The sequence below is a fragment of the Moschus berezovskii genome, chromosome 1, assembly GCF_049115385.1.
Source record: "Moschus berezovskii isolate FMDL1 chromosome 1, NW_MosBer_1.0, whole genome shotgun sequence".
NCBI lineage: Eukaryota > Metazoa > Chordata > Mammalia > Artiodactyla > Moschidae > Moschus > Moschus berezovskii.
This window is the reverse complement of record NC_142460.1, coordinates 65842710-65857026: the sequence shown is the minus strand read 5'-3', so window position 1 is coordinate 65857026 and position 14317 is coordinate 65842710. Positions and strand designations below refer to the sequence as shown.

Genomic DNA, 14317 nt, shown 5'->3' with positions numbered 1-14317 from the left:
TGCCTTCAATGCAGGAGACCCAGATTCCATCCCTGGGTCAGGAATATCCCCTGAAGAAGGAAATGGCCACCCACTCCAGTATTTGCCTGGAGAATTCCATGAATAGAGGAGCCTGACGGACTGTAGTCCATGGGATCACAAAGAGTGGGACACGACTGAGCAACTAAACATGCATTTTCCTTTAGCATCAATGCCCTAATGCATACTTGCAGATTTTAAAATGTTCTTTATGCTTCCATGCACAGTGTGTAAGTTGTTGGTCTGTAGGGTACTGATCTCCATTTTGGGGCTTGGGAGTATTGGTTATTAAATCTGAGTTTCCTCTGTTTCAGCACCACACAGATTGTATACCACTCTGAGGCCCCGAACACCTGACAAACCACACATAAGACCTGGTAAGTTGTTTCTCTTTCTAATGATCTAAATAATCAACATACCTACGAAGATATGCTTCCCTGGTTGTTCAGATGGGAAAGAGTCTGCCTGCAATGTAGGAGACCCGGATTCGATCCCTGGGTCGGGAAGATCCGCTGGAGGAGGAAATGGCAACCTACTCCAGTAATTTTGCTGGAAAATCCCATGGATGGAGGAACCTGTCGGGGTTGCAAAGAGTCAGACACTTAACTAACTGAAAAACTAACTAACACTTAACTGAAAAAAAGAAGATATAAATTGTATTGAGGAATTCCCTGGTAGTCCAGTGGTTAGGACTCGAAGCTTCCACTGCAAGGGATGCAGCCTTGATACCTGATCAGGGAACTAGGATCCTGCATGCTGTGCAGCATGACCAAAAAAAGAATGCATTGAAACAGCCAAATGACCAAATGAGGGCTATATATCCTGAAACTGAAATAAATTACATACAAAATTCTGATCCTTGTGGGTAAGTGGAGAGGTAATCATGAATCCATGGAAGCGACAAGACTTGACTGAAATTTTTTAAGGATAAACAGATTCAGAGACCACTCTGGAAATTTAACAATAAAAAAATCATTTTGAAAATAGTATTTTTGCTTAAATCACACACACTTTCCCTCCTTTAGTTTTCCATGGCAATTATAGAGATAACATTAGCAATTGCTATCATGTATTTTGTTTCAAATGTTATCTTTTAAGGAAAAATGATCTCTTCCAGTATGAAAGGCTCTTGTTCTGCAAGAATACTTTTACCTGGGTTGGGAAGGTCCCCTGGAGAAGGGATAGGCTACCCATTACAGTATTCTGGCCTCCATGGTCTGTAGTCCATGGGGTCGCAAAGAGTCAGACAGGATGAGCGACTTTCACTTCATATAAAAACAAGCAAACACACATTTTACAGGTTGTATACATCAAAAGTAAAATGATAGTAAAACTGGAAAAAAAAATTTCTTTTTTGGCCACTCTGCAGTCTTGCAGGATCTTAGTTTCCCAACCAGGGATGGAACCCAGGCCCCAGCAATGAAAGTGCTGAGCCCTGACCACTGGACTGTCAGGGAGTTCCAGAAAATGCTTTAAAATGATGAAAATTGTCAAAAGATCTAGGCTCTCCCTCACTGAACGTTGTTCAGTTCAGTTCAGTCGCTCAGTCGTGTCCGACTCTTTGCAACCCCATGAATCACAGCACGCCAGGCCTCCCTGTCCATCACCAACTCCCGGAGTTCACTCAAACTCACGTCCATCGAGTCGGTGATGCCAGCCAGCCATCTCATTCTCTGTCGTCTCCATCTCCTCCCACCCTCAATCCTTCCTAGCATCAGACCCTTTTCCAGTGAGTCAACTCGTCGCATGAGGTGGCCAAAGTAATGGAGTTTCAGCTTTAGCATCAGTCCTTCCAATGAACACCCAGGATTGATCTCCTTTAGAATGGACTGGTTGGATCTCCTTGCAGTCCAAGGGACTCTCGAGAGTCTTCTCCAGCACCACAGTTCAAAAGCATCAATTCTTCTCTTGTTAGGGAAAGTTAATTTGGGGGTTAATTTGATCCATATCAATCACTCCTAGTCTAACATACAAGTTGGACCAGAGACTCTGATGTTTTCTGTCCTTTTTCTCCTCTGTGATTCTAAGAAGTTTTAAAGTTCTAAGTGTCAAAAATAGCTTATAAGCTACCATTCCTGATGAACATCTCTCCCGGCACATGGACGAAATAGCAAATACATATATATCTTTTGGTTTCTGGAGGAACCTACAGTTTTTTGAGTAATCCTGCAACTCCTAAAGGTAACAGGTGCAGAAATCTTTGTGAAAAAAAATAAATAAATAAACCTCCATGTGACTTTCGTATCATGATAACTGTTGAGAACTTAATGCGTGGTTGTTATATTAAACCTTTCTACAAAATAAGGAAACAGTAACGGCAATGCCTAATGGTGAGTGGGTGCTTACCAAGTGTCCTGTGAGGCTAGGTTGAGGAAGCTGAGGCTTAAGGAGGGCTAGAAAGTGGAGTTGAAGGCAAGCTGAGGCTTAAGGAGGGGTAGGAAGTGGAGTCGAAGGCTAGGAAGTGGAGAGTGACTCCAGAACTCACTCTCTTAATTGCAATATACTCAGTGCTTTTCCTCTGCTAAATGGAGAATAAGACAGATGACTTCAATGTTTTGGTAATATTATGACTCTCAACAGAGCAGGAGAGAAATTTCAAAAGTTTTATCATATCATGTGTTTAATGAGACTTACACCAGCATTATGAGGAAGGATGTGTACCTAGAGACTCCTCCAAAAGGACCACCAACTTACGTGTTAGGAACTAAGGCCTTAACAATAAACACACAACACGTTTTGGGTTTTCATTGGGCATATGTAGTCCTGATCCTTCTTCAGTCCCAGTTTGGAATATGAAAGTAGTGAAAGTTTATTCACTCAGTTCTGTCCCACTCTTTGCGACCACATGGACTGTAGTCACCATTTGCCTCTGTCCGTGGGATTCTCCAGGCAAGAATACTGGAGTGGCTTGCCATTTCCTTCTCCAGGGGTTCTTCCCAACCCAGGGATTAAACCCGGGTCTCCTGCATTGCAGGCAGATTCTTTACTGTCTGAGTCACTAGGGAAGCCCATTTTGAAATGTATCTAGTAGTTAAAAATGAAGCAAGCTATTTCCCACTTAGACTAGATCACCTCAGAGTATATACTCAGGTCTGAAATTCAAGTCTATGATTTTCATACCAAAATTGTGATGTCTGTATTTTGAACATTAGTTTTTGGTAAGTCATCATTTTTGTTGCCAGTTAAATGAGTTCCAGTTCTCTGGGAAGCTTTATTTTCCTTGACTGCAAATGTTCAACTAAAAAATGTCTAAACTGTTTATTTCCCACTTTATTATAGTTCTGAATAAGACAACTACAAGACCTAGTAGACCCAGACCCAGTGGGACACCCAGAGGGAATGGAGTAGGAGCAGGTAATGATCACAAATTTATTTCCTTTTGATCCTATCAAACTCTAAATGTTTTCATTCAATTTTTAAAATTTTGTTAAATTCACATTTTACTTTCTTTTTTACTAGTTTTGGAAGTTAGTATAACTAGTTTTGGAAGTTCATAGAACTGAAAATTGTGAATCATTCCAAAATCAAAATTTCAAATGTCCCTGTAAACATTAAAAAATAGTTTTATACTTTTCTCAGCCCAGTCCACTAAATCAACTACAATATATAGTCTTAATTCTTCAAAATGTCCTGATTAAATATGAATTAAAATATCAAAATAGCTTTTTCTCTAATTTCAAAATTAGGGAAAACTTCAAATTTCCATATATAGGTTTGGTCTTTGAGATAATTATCAATTGGTTTTCAAGTTTATAATTTCATAGGTGTCATTATAATATTTTTAAAAGATCCACATCTGTGAGAAACCTGGAATATGATATTTAAATGAGAAGAGCAATTAGCAAATGATCACCCTGGTTACAAGCATATTAATATTTCCAAATCATTCAGTTTGATCAAATGACATTGCCCTGCTCCAGTCTCATCTATGGGACATCAAATAAATAACTAGGACAAATAACTGATAAAAGTTCACTCAACTCACTCAGTGGATAAATGGTAGTTATTAAATGCCTTAGTATGGGATTGCAATGTTCCTTTGAAATATTTTTTAAATAGTGCAGATCTTGTGCCTGCTTATGTAAAAATGCATAAACATTATAGTTTGTTTAATGCAGATATATGTATATATAATCAAACCATAATTAATTGTTCCTTAATAAGAAAGATGTGAATACTATCTGAAGACATGATTTAGATTTTTTTTTTTTAGTATGTGTTTTTGTACTAGGTTATTACAATGTCTGGAGTTCTAGGAATTTCACTTTCCTTCAATTTATGAGACAGATACTATAAATTCCTGATTCATAAAAAGCAAGAAAGCATTCCAATATTTATTTGTGCTCAGCTGTTCCTTTTATTCTTCCCAAGTGGGAGTAGGCAGTACAGTGTCTCAGATTGACGTAAACAGTCTGGCTGTGAACAACGGCACCTTCTGAATATTCAAAATAATTCCCCACAGTTTGTCTAAGTAAAAATAGAAGAAAGCATTTATATCAGCAGAGCAAATGAAAGAACAAGCAGCTATGATGAACCTGAAAGCCATTAACCTTCAGTATAAGCAAGCAGTGATTCTCACTAGGAAAACGTTAATTGTGTTTTGGGGAGAAAACAGAGCATGATTATGCTTTAGTTTATCAGTAGTATAACATTTTTTTCAGAGCTATGTGTGATACAAATTGACATCTGTTACCCTCTTGTGTAGATAAAGTCAGATTTGTAATAACTCACCTAACTTAGCTTTGAAAGGATGACCTTTTACCAGGACTTCTTCAGTTTAATTAGTTGGTAGCTGACAGAAATAGGTTGGTAGGCACAGATAAACAAAGCTGAGCTTGCTGTTTCCCCTTTCCTTGCTCCACTAACATACCCAATCAAAATGTGTTGTACGTGTTCTATGTTCTCATGTTTCTCTATTGGGATGCCCCTCAGGGAAGAACAGGCTGACCACCTGCAAGGAGTAAGGTCGCAGACAGCATCCGATTGTCAGTTCCTTCACGGTCAGCCTCAGCTGAGGAGAGCCTTGATTGGAGATACGGGTGGTACATCTCTTTGTAATATAGCAACCAAATAATATTTACCTCAGGAAAGGATGTTTGTCTTAACATTCAAACGAATTGGTGTAATTTCCACTTCAGTATTCTTGCCTTGAGAACACCATGAACAGTACGAAAAGGCAAAAAGACAGGACACTGAAAGATGAAATCCACAGGTCGGTAGGTGCCCAACGTGCTACTGGAGATCAGTGGAGAAATAACCCCAGAAAGAATGAAGGGATGGAGCCAAAGCAAAAACAACACCCAGTTGTGGATGTGACTGGTGATGGAAGTCAGATCTGATGCTATAAAGAACAATATTCCATAGGACCTAAATTCATGTTAGGTCCATGAATCAAGGCAAATTGAAAGTGGTCAAACAGGAGATGACAAGAGTGAACATTGAAATTTTAGGAATGAGCAAACTAAAATGGAGTGGAATGGGTGAATTTAACTCAGATTATCATTATATCTAGTACTGTGGGCAAGAATCCCTTAGAAGAAATGGAATAGCCATCCTAGTCACCAAGAGTCTGAAATTCAGTACTTGGATGCAATCTTAAAAATGACAGAATGATCTCTGTTCGTTTCCAAGGCAAACCATTCAGTATCACAGTAATTCAAGTCTATGCCCCAACCAGTAATACTGAAGAAGCTGAAGTTGGATGGTGCTATGAAGACCTACAAAACCTACTAGAACTAACACGAAAAAAAAGATGTCCTTTTCATTATAGGGGACTGGAATGCAAAAGTAGGAAGTCAAGAAATAGCTGGAATAACAGGCAAATTTGGCTTTGGGGTACAGAATGAAGCAGGGCAAAGGCTAATAGAGTTTTGCCAAGAGAACACACTGGTCATAGCAAACACCCTCTTCCAAGAACACAGGAGAAGATTGCACATGGACATCAGCAGATGGTCAACACCAAAATCAGATTGATTATATTCTTTGCAGCCAAAAAAGGAGAAGCTCTACATAGTCAGCAGAAACAAGACCAGGAGCTGACTGTGGCTCAGATAATGAATTCCTTACTGCAATATTCAGACTTAAATTGAAGAAAGTAGGGAAAACCACTAGACCATTCAGGTATGACCTAAATCCAATCCCTTACAATTATACAATGGAAGTAAGAAATAGATTCAAGGGACTAGCTCTGATAGAGTGTCTGAAGAACTGTGGATGAAGGCTCGTGACATTGTACAGGAAGCAGGGATCAAGACATCCCCAAGAAAAAGAAATGCAAAGAGGAAGAATGGTTGTCTAAAGAGGTCTTACAAATAGCTGAGAAAAGAAGAGAAGCTAAAGGCAAAAGAGCAAAGGAAAGATATACTTATTTGAATGCAGAGTTCCAGAGATTAGCAAGGAGAGATAAGAAAGGCTTCCTCAGTGATCAGTGCAAAGAAATAGAGGAAAACAATATTACGGGAAAGACTAGAGATCTCTTCAAGAAAATTAGAGATACCAAGGGAATATTTCATGCAAAGATGGGCACAATAAAGGACAGAAGTGTTTGGACCTAACAGAAGCAGAAGATATTAAGAAGAGGTGGCAAGAATACACAGAAAAGCTGTCCAAAAAAGATCGTCACAACCAAGATAATCACGATGGTGTGATCACTCACCTAGAGCCAGACATCCTGGAATATGAAGTCAAGTGGACCTTAGGAAGCATCACTATGAACAAAGTAGTGGAGGTGATGGAATTTCAGTTGAGCTATTTCAAATCCTAAAAGATGATGGTGTGAAAGTGCTGCACTCAATATGCCAGCAAATTTGGAAAACTCAGCAGTGGCCACAGGACTGGAAAAGGTCAGTTTTTATTCCAATCCCAAAGAAACGCAATGCCAAAGAATGCTCTAACTACCTCACAATTGCTCTCATCTCACACTCTAACAAAGTAATGCTCAAAATTCTCCAAGCCAGGCTTAAACAGTACATGAACTGTGAACTTCCAGATGTACAAGCTGGATTTAGAAAAGACAGAGAAACCAGAGATCAAATTACCAACATCCATTGGATCATCGAAAAAGCAAGAGAGTTCCAGTAAAACATCTAATTCTGCTTTATTGACTATGCAAAAGCCTTTGACTGTGTGGATCACAACAAACCATGGAAAATTCTTAAAGAGATGGTAATACCAGACTGCCTGACCTGCCTCCTGAGAAATCTGTATGCAGGTCAGGAAGCAGCAGTTAGAACTGGACATGGAACAGCAGACTGGTTCCAAATCAGGAAAGGAATATATCAAGGCTGTATATTTTCACCCTGCTTATTTAACTTATATGCAGAGTACATCATGAGAAACATCAGAGTACATCATGAGTTGGATGAAGCACAAGCTGGAATCAAGATTGCTGGGAGAAATATCAATAACCTCATATTCTGATGACACCGCCCTTATGGCAGAAAGTGAAGAAGAACTAAAGAGCCTCTTGATGAAAGTGAAAAATTTGACTTAAAACTTAACATTCAGAAAACTAAGATCATGGCATCTGGTCCCATCACTTCATGGCAAATAGATGGGGAAGCAATGGAAACAGTGACAGACTTTTATTTTGGGGGCTCCAAAATCACTGCAGAAGGTCACTGCAACCATGAAATTAAAAGATGCTTGCCCCCGGAAGAAAAGTTATGACCAACCTAGACAGCATATTAAAAAGCAGAGACATTACTTTGCCAACAGAGGTACGTCTAGTCAAGGCTATGCTTATTCCAGTAGTCATGTATGGATGTGAGAATTGGACTATAAAGACAGCTGAGTGCCGGAGAATTGATGCTTTTGAACTGTGGTGTTGAAGACTCTTAGGGTCTTGGACAGCAAGGAGATCCAACCAGTCCATCCTAAAGAAATCAGTCCTGAATATTCATTGGAAGGACTGATGCTGAAGCTGAAACTCCAATACTTTGGCCACCTAATGTGAAGAACTGACTCATTGGCAAAGACCCTGATGCCGGGAAAGATTGAAGGCGGGATGAGAAGGGGATGACAGAGGATGAGATGGTTGGATGGCATCACCGACTCAAAGGACATGAGTTTGAATAAACTGCAGGAGTTGGTGATGGACAGGGAGGCCTGTCATGCTGCAGTCTATGGGGTTGCAAAGAGTCACACATGAGCAAGCAACTGAACTGAACCACATTAACAGAACAAAGGGGAAAAAATCATGGAATCATCTCAGTAAATAAAAAATCAGCCACGAGACAAAATTAAAAAACCATCCATGATGAAAACTCCCAGAAAACTAGAAATAGAAGGAATTTTCCTCCCTCTGATAAAGGGCATCTGAGAAAAACCTACAGCTAACATCTCGTTTCCCAGTCTGAATATTTCTCTTCTAACATCAAAAATATAAGTAGGGATTCCTACTTTTACCCCTTCCATTGAAAATAGAAGTGGGGTTGTTAAGCCAATACAGTAAGATCAGAAAGAAAGTAAATGAGATACAAATCACTGATGACATTACATAGCATGTTACGAAAGGAAATTTTAACAGCTTTCAAATTATTTACCTGGGGGATAATGTTTTGAGAAATGGGTGAGAAAAAGAAGTTTTTAAATCTGTTCTCTTCAGGTTATAGACAAGAGTCTGCCGTACTTTGTGCATGGTCTTGATCTGACTTGTTTGTAGAAACGCAGGTATTCACATCAGAGACCTTTTCTTGTCTGACCCGGTCCTGTCGTCTCACACTCACTTCTAGCCTCAATTGCATATTAATAAGAACAACATTTCTGGGTTAACTGATTTTTCATCCAACTTTGACATTTTGCCTAGAATATGTATGATTCTTATCCAGCTCCCATATATTTTACTATAATTTTTCTTGCTGAAATTTTCAGTGCATATATTTTGCATTTTAAAAAAATCAGCTGATAAAAGGATATGTTTAGGATTTATAGAACATATTCTTCATAGTCTTAGGCGTAAAAATATTTACTGTTGGTCCTTTGGAAAACTAAAAGAAAGATTCTGAAGCCTTAAAACTATGGACCTTTGATTCTTTAGGTCTCTATACAAATCTTGCAATGACTCTATGAACACCCAGCGATCTTTAAACTATCTTGACCCAAGTTTCTTAATTCATAACATCATGATAGATATTTACCCTGCTTTATGTTCATTTCACATGTATATGCATAATATTTCTCCACCTTAAAGTCAGAAAGTAGCCTTCAGAGAATGAAGTCTAGGTAGGTCATTTTTCCAGCAGTCTGCTTTTTCAAGGTTTCCAGAGATACGTCTCAGTTTAATTGATATGTTCTACATGCTTATAACCAACTTGAGATGCAAAAGCATGCCTAGACCAGGGGATTGCACAAAGTACAAATGCAGTGCTAAGTCATGTCCGACCCTGAAGCCCCATGGACTGTAACCTGCCAGGCTCCTCTGTCCATGGGATTTCCCAGGCAAGAATACTGGAGAGGGTTGCCACGTCCTTCTCCAGGGAATCTTCCTGACCTGGGAATCAAACCCGTGTCTCTTGGGTTTCCTGCATTGGCAGGCAGATTCTTTACTACTGAACCACCAGGGAAGCCTTTTACCACTGAGTCACCAGGGAGGCCCACAAAGTACAATCCCACAGACCAGATCCAGTACACTGCCTTTTTTTGTAAACAAGGTTTTGTAGAAACTTTCACAATACAGTGGCAGAACTGAATAGCTGTGACAGAGACAGTATGACCCACAGAGCTGGAAATATTTACTCTCTGACCTTTGACAGAAAAAAATCACCCATCCTTTGCCAGACAATCTCCACCTTTCTCACTGTAGGCGAAAGCTGCCGAGTTGTGCAACTGTTCTTTCATTCAACTAACATTTCTTGAAGGCCCACATGTGCCAGGCAAAGTATAGTTTGGAAACGCCGTTGGCACACGTGGTTTGGCAGATATGTTAATACCTGAATCCCAGACTCCTTTCTCTGCTCCGTTCTCTCCTAATGAGGAATACACACTTCACTGGACCCACATGGAGTGTGCTTGACAACCAGAACCAGATGCCTCCCAGGTGAGGAATGTGTTTGTCTGAGCTGCAGCTGAATCTTCCAGTCTGCTGGCTCTTTGCCCCTGACCTTGCAGCCAGGTGCTGAGATCTTGAGATGTGGGTGAGGAGACCAATCATCCATAAACACCACTCCTTTTTGGTCATGAGGAACAGTCTCAAATACATTCGGAAATCAATTCCCAGTGTGCTCTGTTTGTTTGCAGAGTTTCTGTTACCATGGTTAAAAATACCGAAATCATTACTTCATTTCTGACAATAAATTGCTAAGGGATGAACTATGTAAATCAAGAAATTTTTGGAGAATTTCCATATGACAATTGGGGGCTTACATTGAAGTTCAAGTCTTGGTGCTTTCAGAGCCAATGCTGCCCTTGAGAAAATAGTGGATTAATCCTGCATGAGGGAGAAAGAATTCACGTTGCAGCCTGAGCCAGACTGGCTAATCAGATGTCAGTTCCTGAGGATTCTTTCTCTGCACTCTCTCTTATTTGCTTCCTCCTTTGCCCTCCCATTGCCTCTCTGCTTGCTTTGGCCTTTATTGGCTCTCCTCAATTCAGGGCCTCAGAAGTTCACTGGCCTCCGGGTCCTGTGCTCACATGCTACTGGCTGACATGCAAACCACAACCAGGTGGAGCCAAGCCCAGAACTGGACTTCAATCTCTTGTCCCCAGCTCAGTGCTTTTTCCCTGAGTCCCACAGTGCCTTCTGCAGGGCTCTTTTCAGCGTTCTCATCCACTGCTGGCTTTTCTTTGTTTCTGAAGGTTGGACAAAATCCAGTTTAGCAAATGACACTACTGACTTGGGTACTTAACCTACAAGGATCATAATAGTATGATGCTTCCATCTCTACCTACACAGAAAATGACAGATTTCTCCCTTAATTAGAAAAGAGGCGAGGGATATTTCTATTTTTTCTCTTATTCATAAAGTAATCCTGCAGAGTTTTAGATTCTCTCTTAGTTCTCCATTTCACCAGCCCGTGACCTGGTGGATCTGCACATTCGTGGCTGGAAAACCATGTCATCCTTGCATTTCTCTCTGACTCCCACATATCAGTGGCATGACTACATGGCACCTGCTTGCCAGCCATGGTTGTTTAGCCCTCATCAAGTGGTGGCACTTGAGACACCCGGAACACAGAGTATAGGACCTGAGAGCTAAAGTCAGTTAGAGTCATTGTGAGGCAAAAGAGAAGCTTTAAAAAAAAAAAAAGCCAAGTAAATTTGACCATTTAATTGGCTTTACTGGGCTTCCCAGGTGGTGCTAGTGGTAAAGAACCTGCCTGCCAGTGCCAGAGATGATAAGAGACCAGGGTTCGATCCCTGGGTGGGGAAGATCCCCTGGAGGAGGGCAAGGCAACCCACTCCAGTATTCTTGCCTGGAGAATTCCCTGGACAGAGGAGCCTGGTGGGTTACAGTCCATAGGGTCACAAAGAGTTGGACACGACTGAAGCGACTTATCACAGCATGCATTCAGCAGTTTATGAATCAAGCAGCATCCTATGTAGTGACTAGAATGGCTCTTCAAAGACTTGTGTGAAATGGAAGTTTTATTTTTTTATTAGAGGACAGTTGCTTTACAATTTGTGTTAGTTTCTACTGTATACCAAAGTGTACATGTTTGTACATGTGTGCATGTGTGTGTACATGTGTGTGTGTCTATATATGTGTATATATCCCCTCCCTCCCTCCCTTCTAGGTCATCACAGAACACTGAGCTGATTCCCCTGTGCTATACAGCAGCTTCCCACTAGCTGTCTGTTTTATACATGGTAGTATATGTATGTCAATCCTGCCCTCCCAATCTGTCCCACCTCCCCTTCCCCTGCTGTAACCACATGTACAGGAACAAGTGTGGAGCAAGGAAACTATTAGCCAAAGAAAATACTATGTTGAAGCCAGGACACCTTTTGAGGTAGAAGGAATTTGCGTGGGTTTTACCATTGTAGATCACCTCTTCTTCTGGAGGATGAAGTGGGCTCCTGTGACAGATTACCTCACAGGGGCTGACCAGAAATTTCCAGACTGGTTGATTGAGATTACATTTCTGGGGAAGGTCAAAACTGAAGTTAAGTCAGGTTTTAAGACTAGGCTTGGTAGCATGGGCTTTAGCACCAGTGATGCCACTTTCGGCCTTCTCTTTATCGGAGGGCAGATGATGACAGAAAAAGGCACCCTGTACTATCCCAATTAGTGCTCAAGAAATGGGGCACGGGAGCTGGGCATACGTGGGCATGATTGCCTCCACTTTAACTGTGAGTCTCTGGACAAGTACTTAATCTCTCTTTGCCTTGGGTTTCCTCCTCTGTGAGACCCCAGTGGTATCTCCCACCCAGAAGGGATGTATGGATCAAATCAGGTCTTGAATATCTAAGGTGCTTGTGTGGTATTGGATCAACATACTTTGTTTTTCTAAGGGTGGAAAGATTTGGAAAAAGACTGTGAAGAAGGTTCTACTGAAGGCACACATAGCCTGCTAGCGTGCCAGAGGATATATTGAAAATTTGAAAAACTGTGGCAAATCAGATATCAGCAAACCAGGTTATCCTGGTGACACAAATGAATTGCATTCCCCTAAGCCACAGAGTAACCACCCGAGTAAGTCATTTCCCACTCCCATTACCACTCAAAGGGGGGCACAGGAAGAAGACCCACGAGCTATTTGTTCTCACAGTGCCTGTGGGATGAGCTACAAAATAGTCATTGACTGAAGAAACATTTTATTCCTACCACGGATAAACAGCACTTGATCCCTGGCTCCATATAAACATTCACCATGATTTTATATATTATCTGTTATTCAAACAGCAGAGGATGTGGGATTGCAATATTAGGTTTCATAAATTAATGTTAATCATAATTATTATTATAGTTAATAATAATGTTAATGAGTTTCTTGGGTGGCTTAGATGGTAAAGACTCTGCCTGCAATGTGGGAGACCTGGGTTCAATCCCTGGGCTGATTAATTTTCATTATAATACAATCATGATTAATAATTTCATAAATTAATGTGAAAATGTCATCTAATTTTTGGCAAGCAAAGCTTCTGTTGTATACTTAATATCTCTGCCTACATATTACATGAGGCTGACTGCATAATGTCCCTACAAAGTCCTGGAACAGCACTCAAAACAGGGCTGTGACTGTGCTTGTGCTTGTTAATGTACTAGCTAGTATATTAATTCAATGTTTATTCTTATTTTTAGTACATATTATAGTGAGCATACACACACACACATGTCCTCAGAGTATGGATCATTTTTTAGGATGAGCCACTTCGTGTGTGTGTGTGTGTGTGTGTGTGTGCACGCGTGCGTGCATGTGCACATGCTCAGTCATATCCAAATCTTTGCAACCCCATGGACCATATCCCACCAGGCTCCTCTGTCCATGGCATTTTCCAGGCAAGAATACTGGAGTGGGTTGCCATTTCCTTCTCTAGGGGATCTTCCTCACCCAGGAATCGAACCCATGTCTCTTGTGTCTCCTGCACTGACAAGCAGGTTCTTTACGGCTGTACCACCTGGGAAGTCCTCAGGATGAGACACTATATCTCAGATAATATTCACTCTTGAGATTCTAAATGTCTGTTCCTATTATTCCTTAGTGGAGACTGCCAGCCATGTCTGGGAAGACTATTTTATAATGTAAAAAAATAATAATTTTTAAAATATAGGACAAAAGGTAAATTGGTTCCCTCTACCCTTAGGATCGCTACCCAAAAATCCTAGCATGGGTATTTAGGTGAATGACTTAGTAATAACCAACAGATTATGTTTGAGAGACTTAGGAGATAAAATAGCATGCAGGGTAATTTTCAGATCAGTTTCTTCCAAACCGCAATTTGGAGTTCAAAGCATGCCCAGGCCTAATTTTCAAATTTCAAGAGTACAGATCCAGTCTGTGGCCTAACCAGCATGCTAACCAAGGCTTCTCAAAGAATACTTTTAAAGTCAATTCATTAGGTACAAACCCAAACTTGTTGGAATTATAAGGGGTTTTATTGGGGTAGAGGAGTTAGAGAAAAATATTTTTAAAAACCACAGAATTTACACATGAATATTGGTAAAAAAAATAGTCAATCACTGTAGATGAAATCCTTCTGGCAAGACAGTAACACCCAGGCAGGCAGTGCAGGGTGGGCAGCATAAAAAATTAACACAAGGCCACAATCAAAAAATCAAACACTAAATCTTCAGAGAAAAAAATCACAATGAATGCAGTAGGGCTTTAGATATTTTTTTCTATATGCAGACGGGAGAAGC

General features: G+C 40.5%; 1 protein-coding gene across 18 annotated transcripts in view; it reads left to right on the top strand.

Annotated features, from left to right (window-relative positions):
• The window catches only part of ABI3BP (ABI family member 3 binding protein), a 306112-nt gene that overhangs the window by 239168 nt on the left and 52627 nt on the right, over positions 1 to 14317 (top strand). For all 18 annotated transcript variants that reach the window (XM_055414325.2, XM_088836638.1, XM_055414393.2 and 15 more), the window contains 2 exons: positions 333 to 395; positions 3298 to 3372. In XM_055414325.2, the coding sequence (XP_055270300.2) occupies positions 333 to 395; positions 3298 to 3372 (138 nt within the window). The remainder of the gene's footprint in view (positions 1 to 332; positions 396 to 3297; positions 3373 to 14317) is intronic.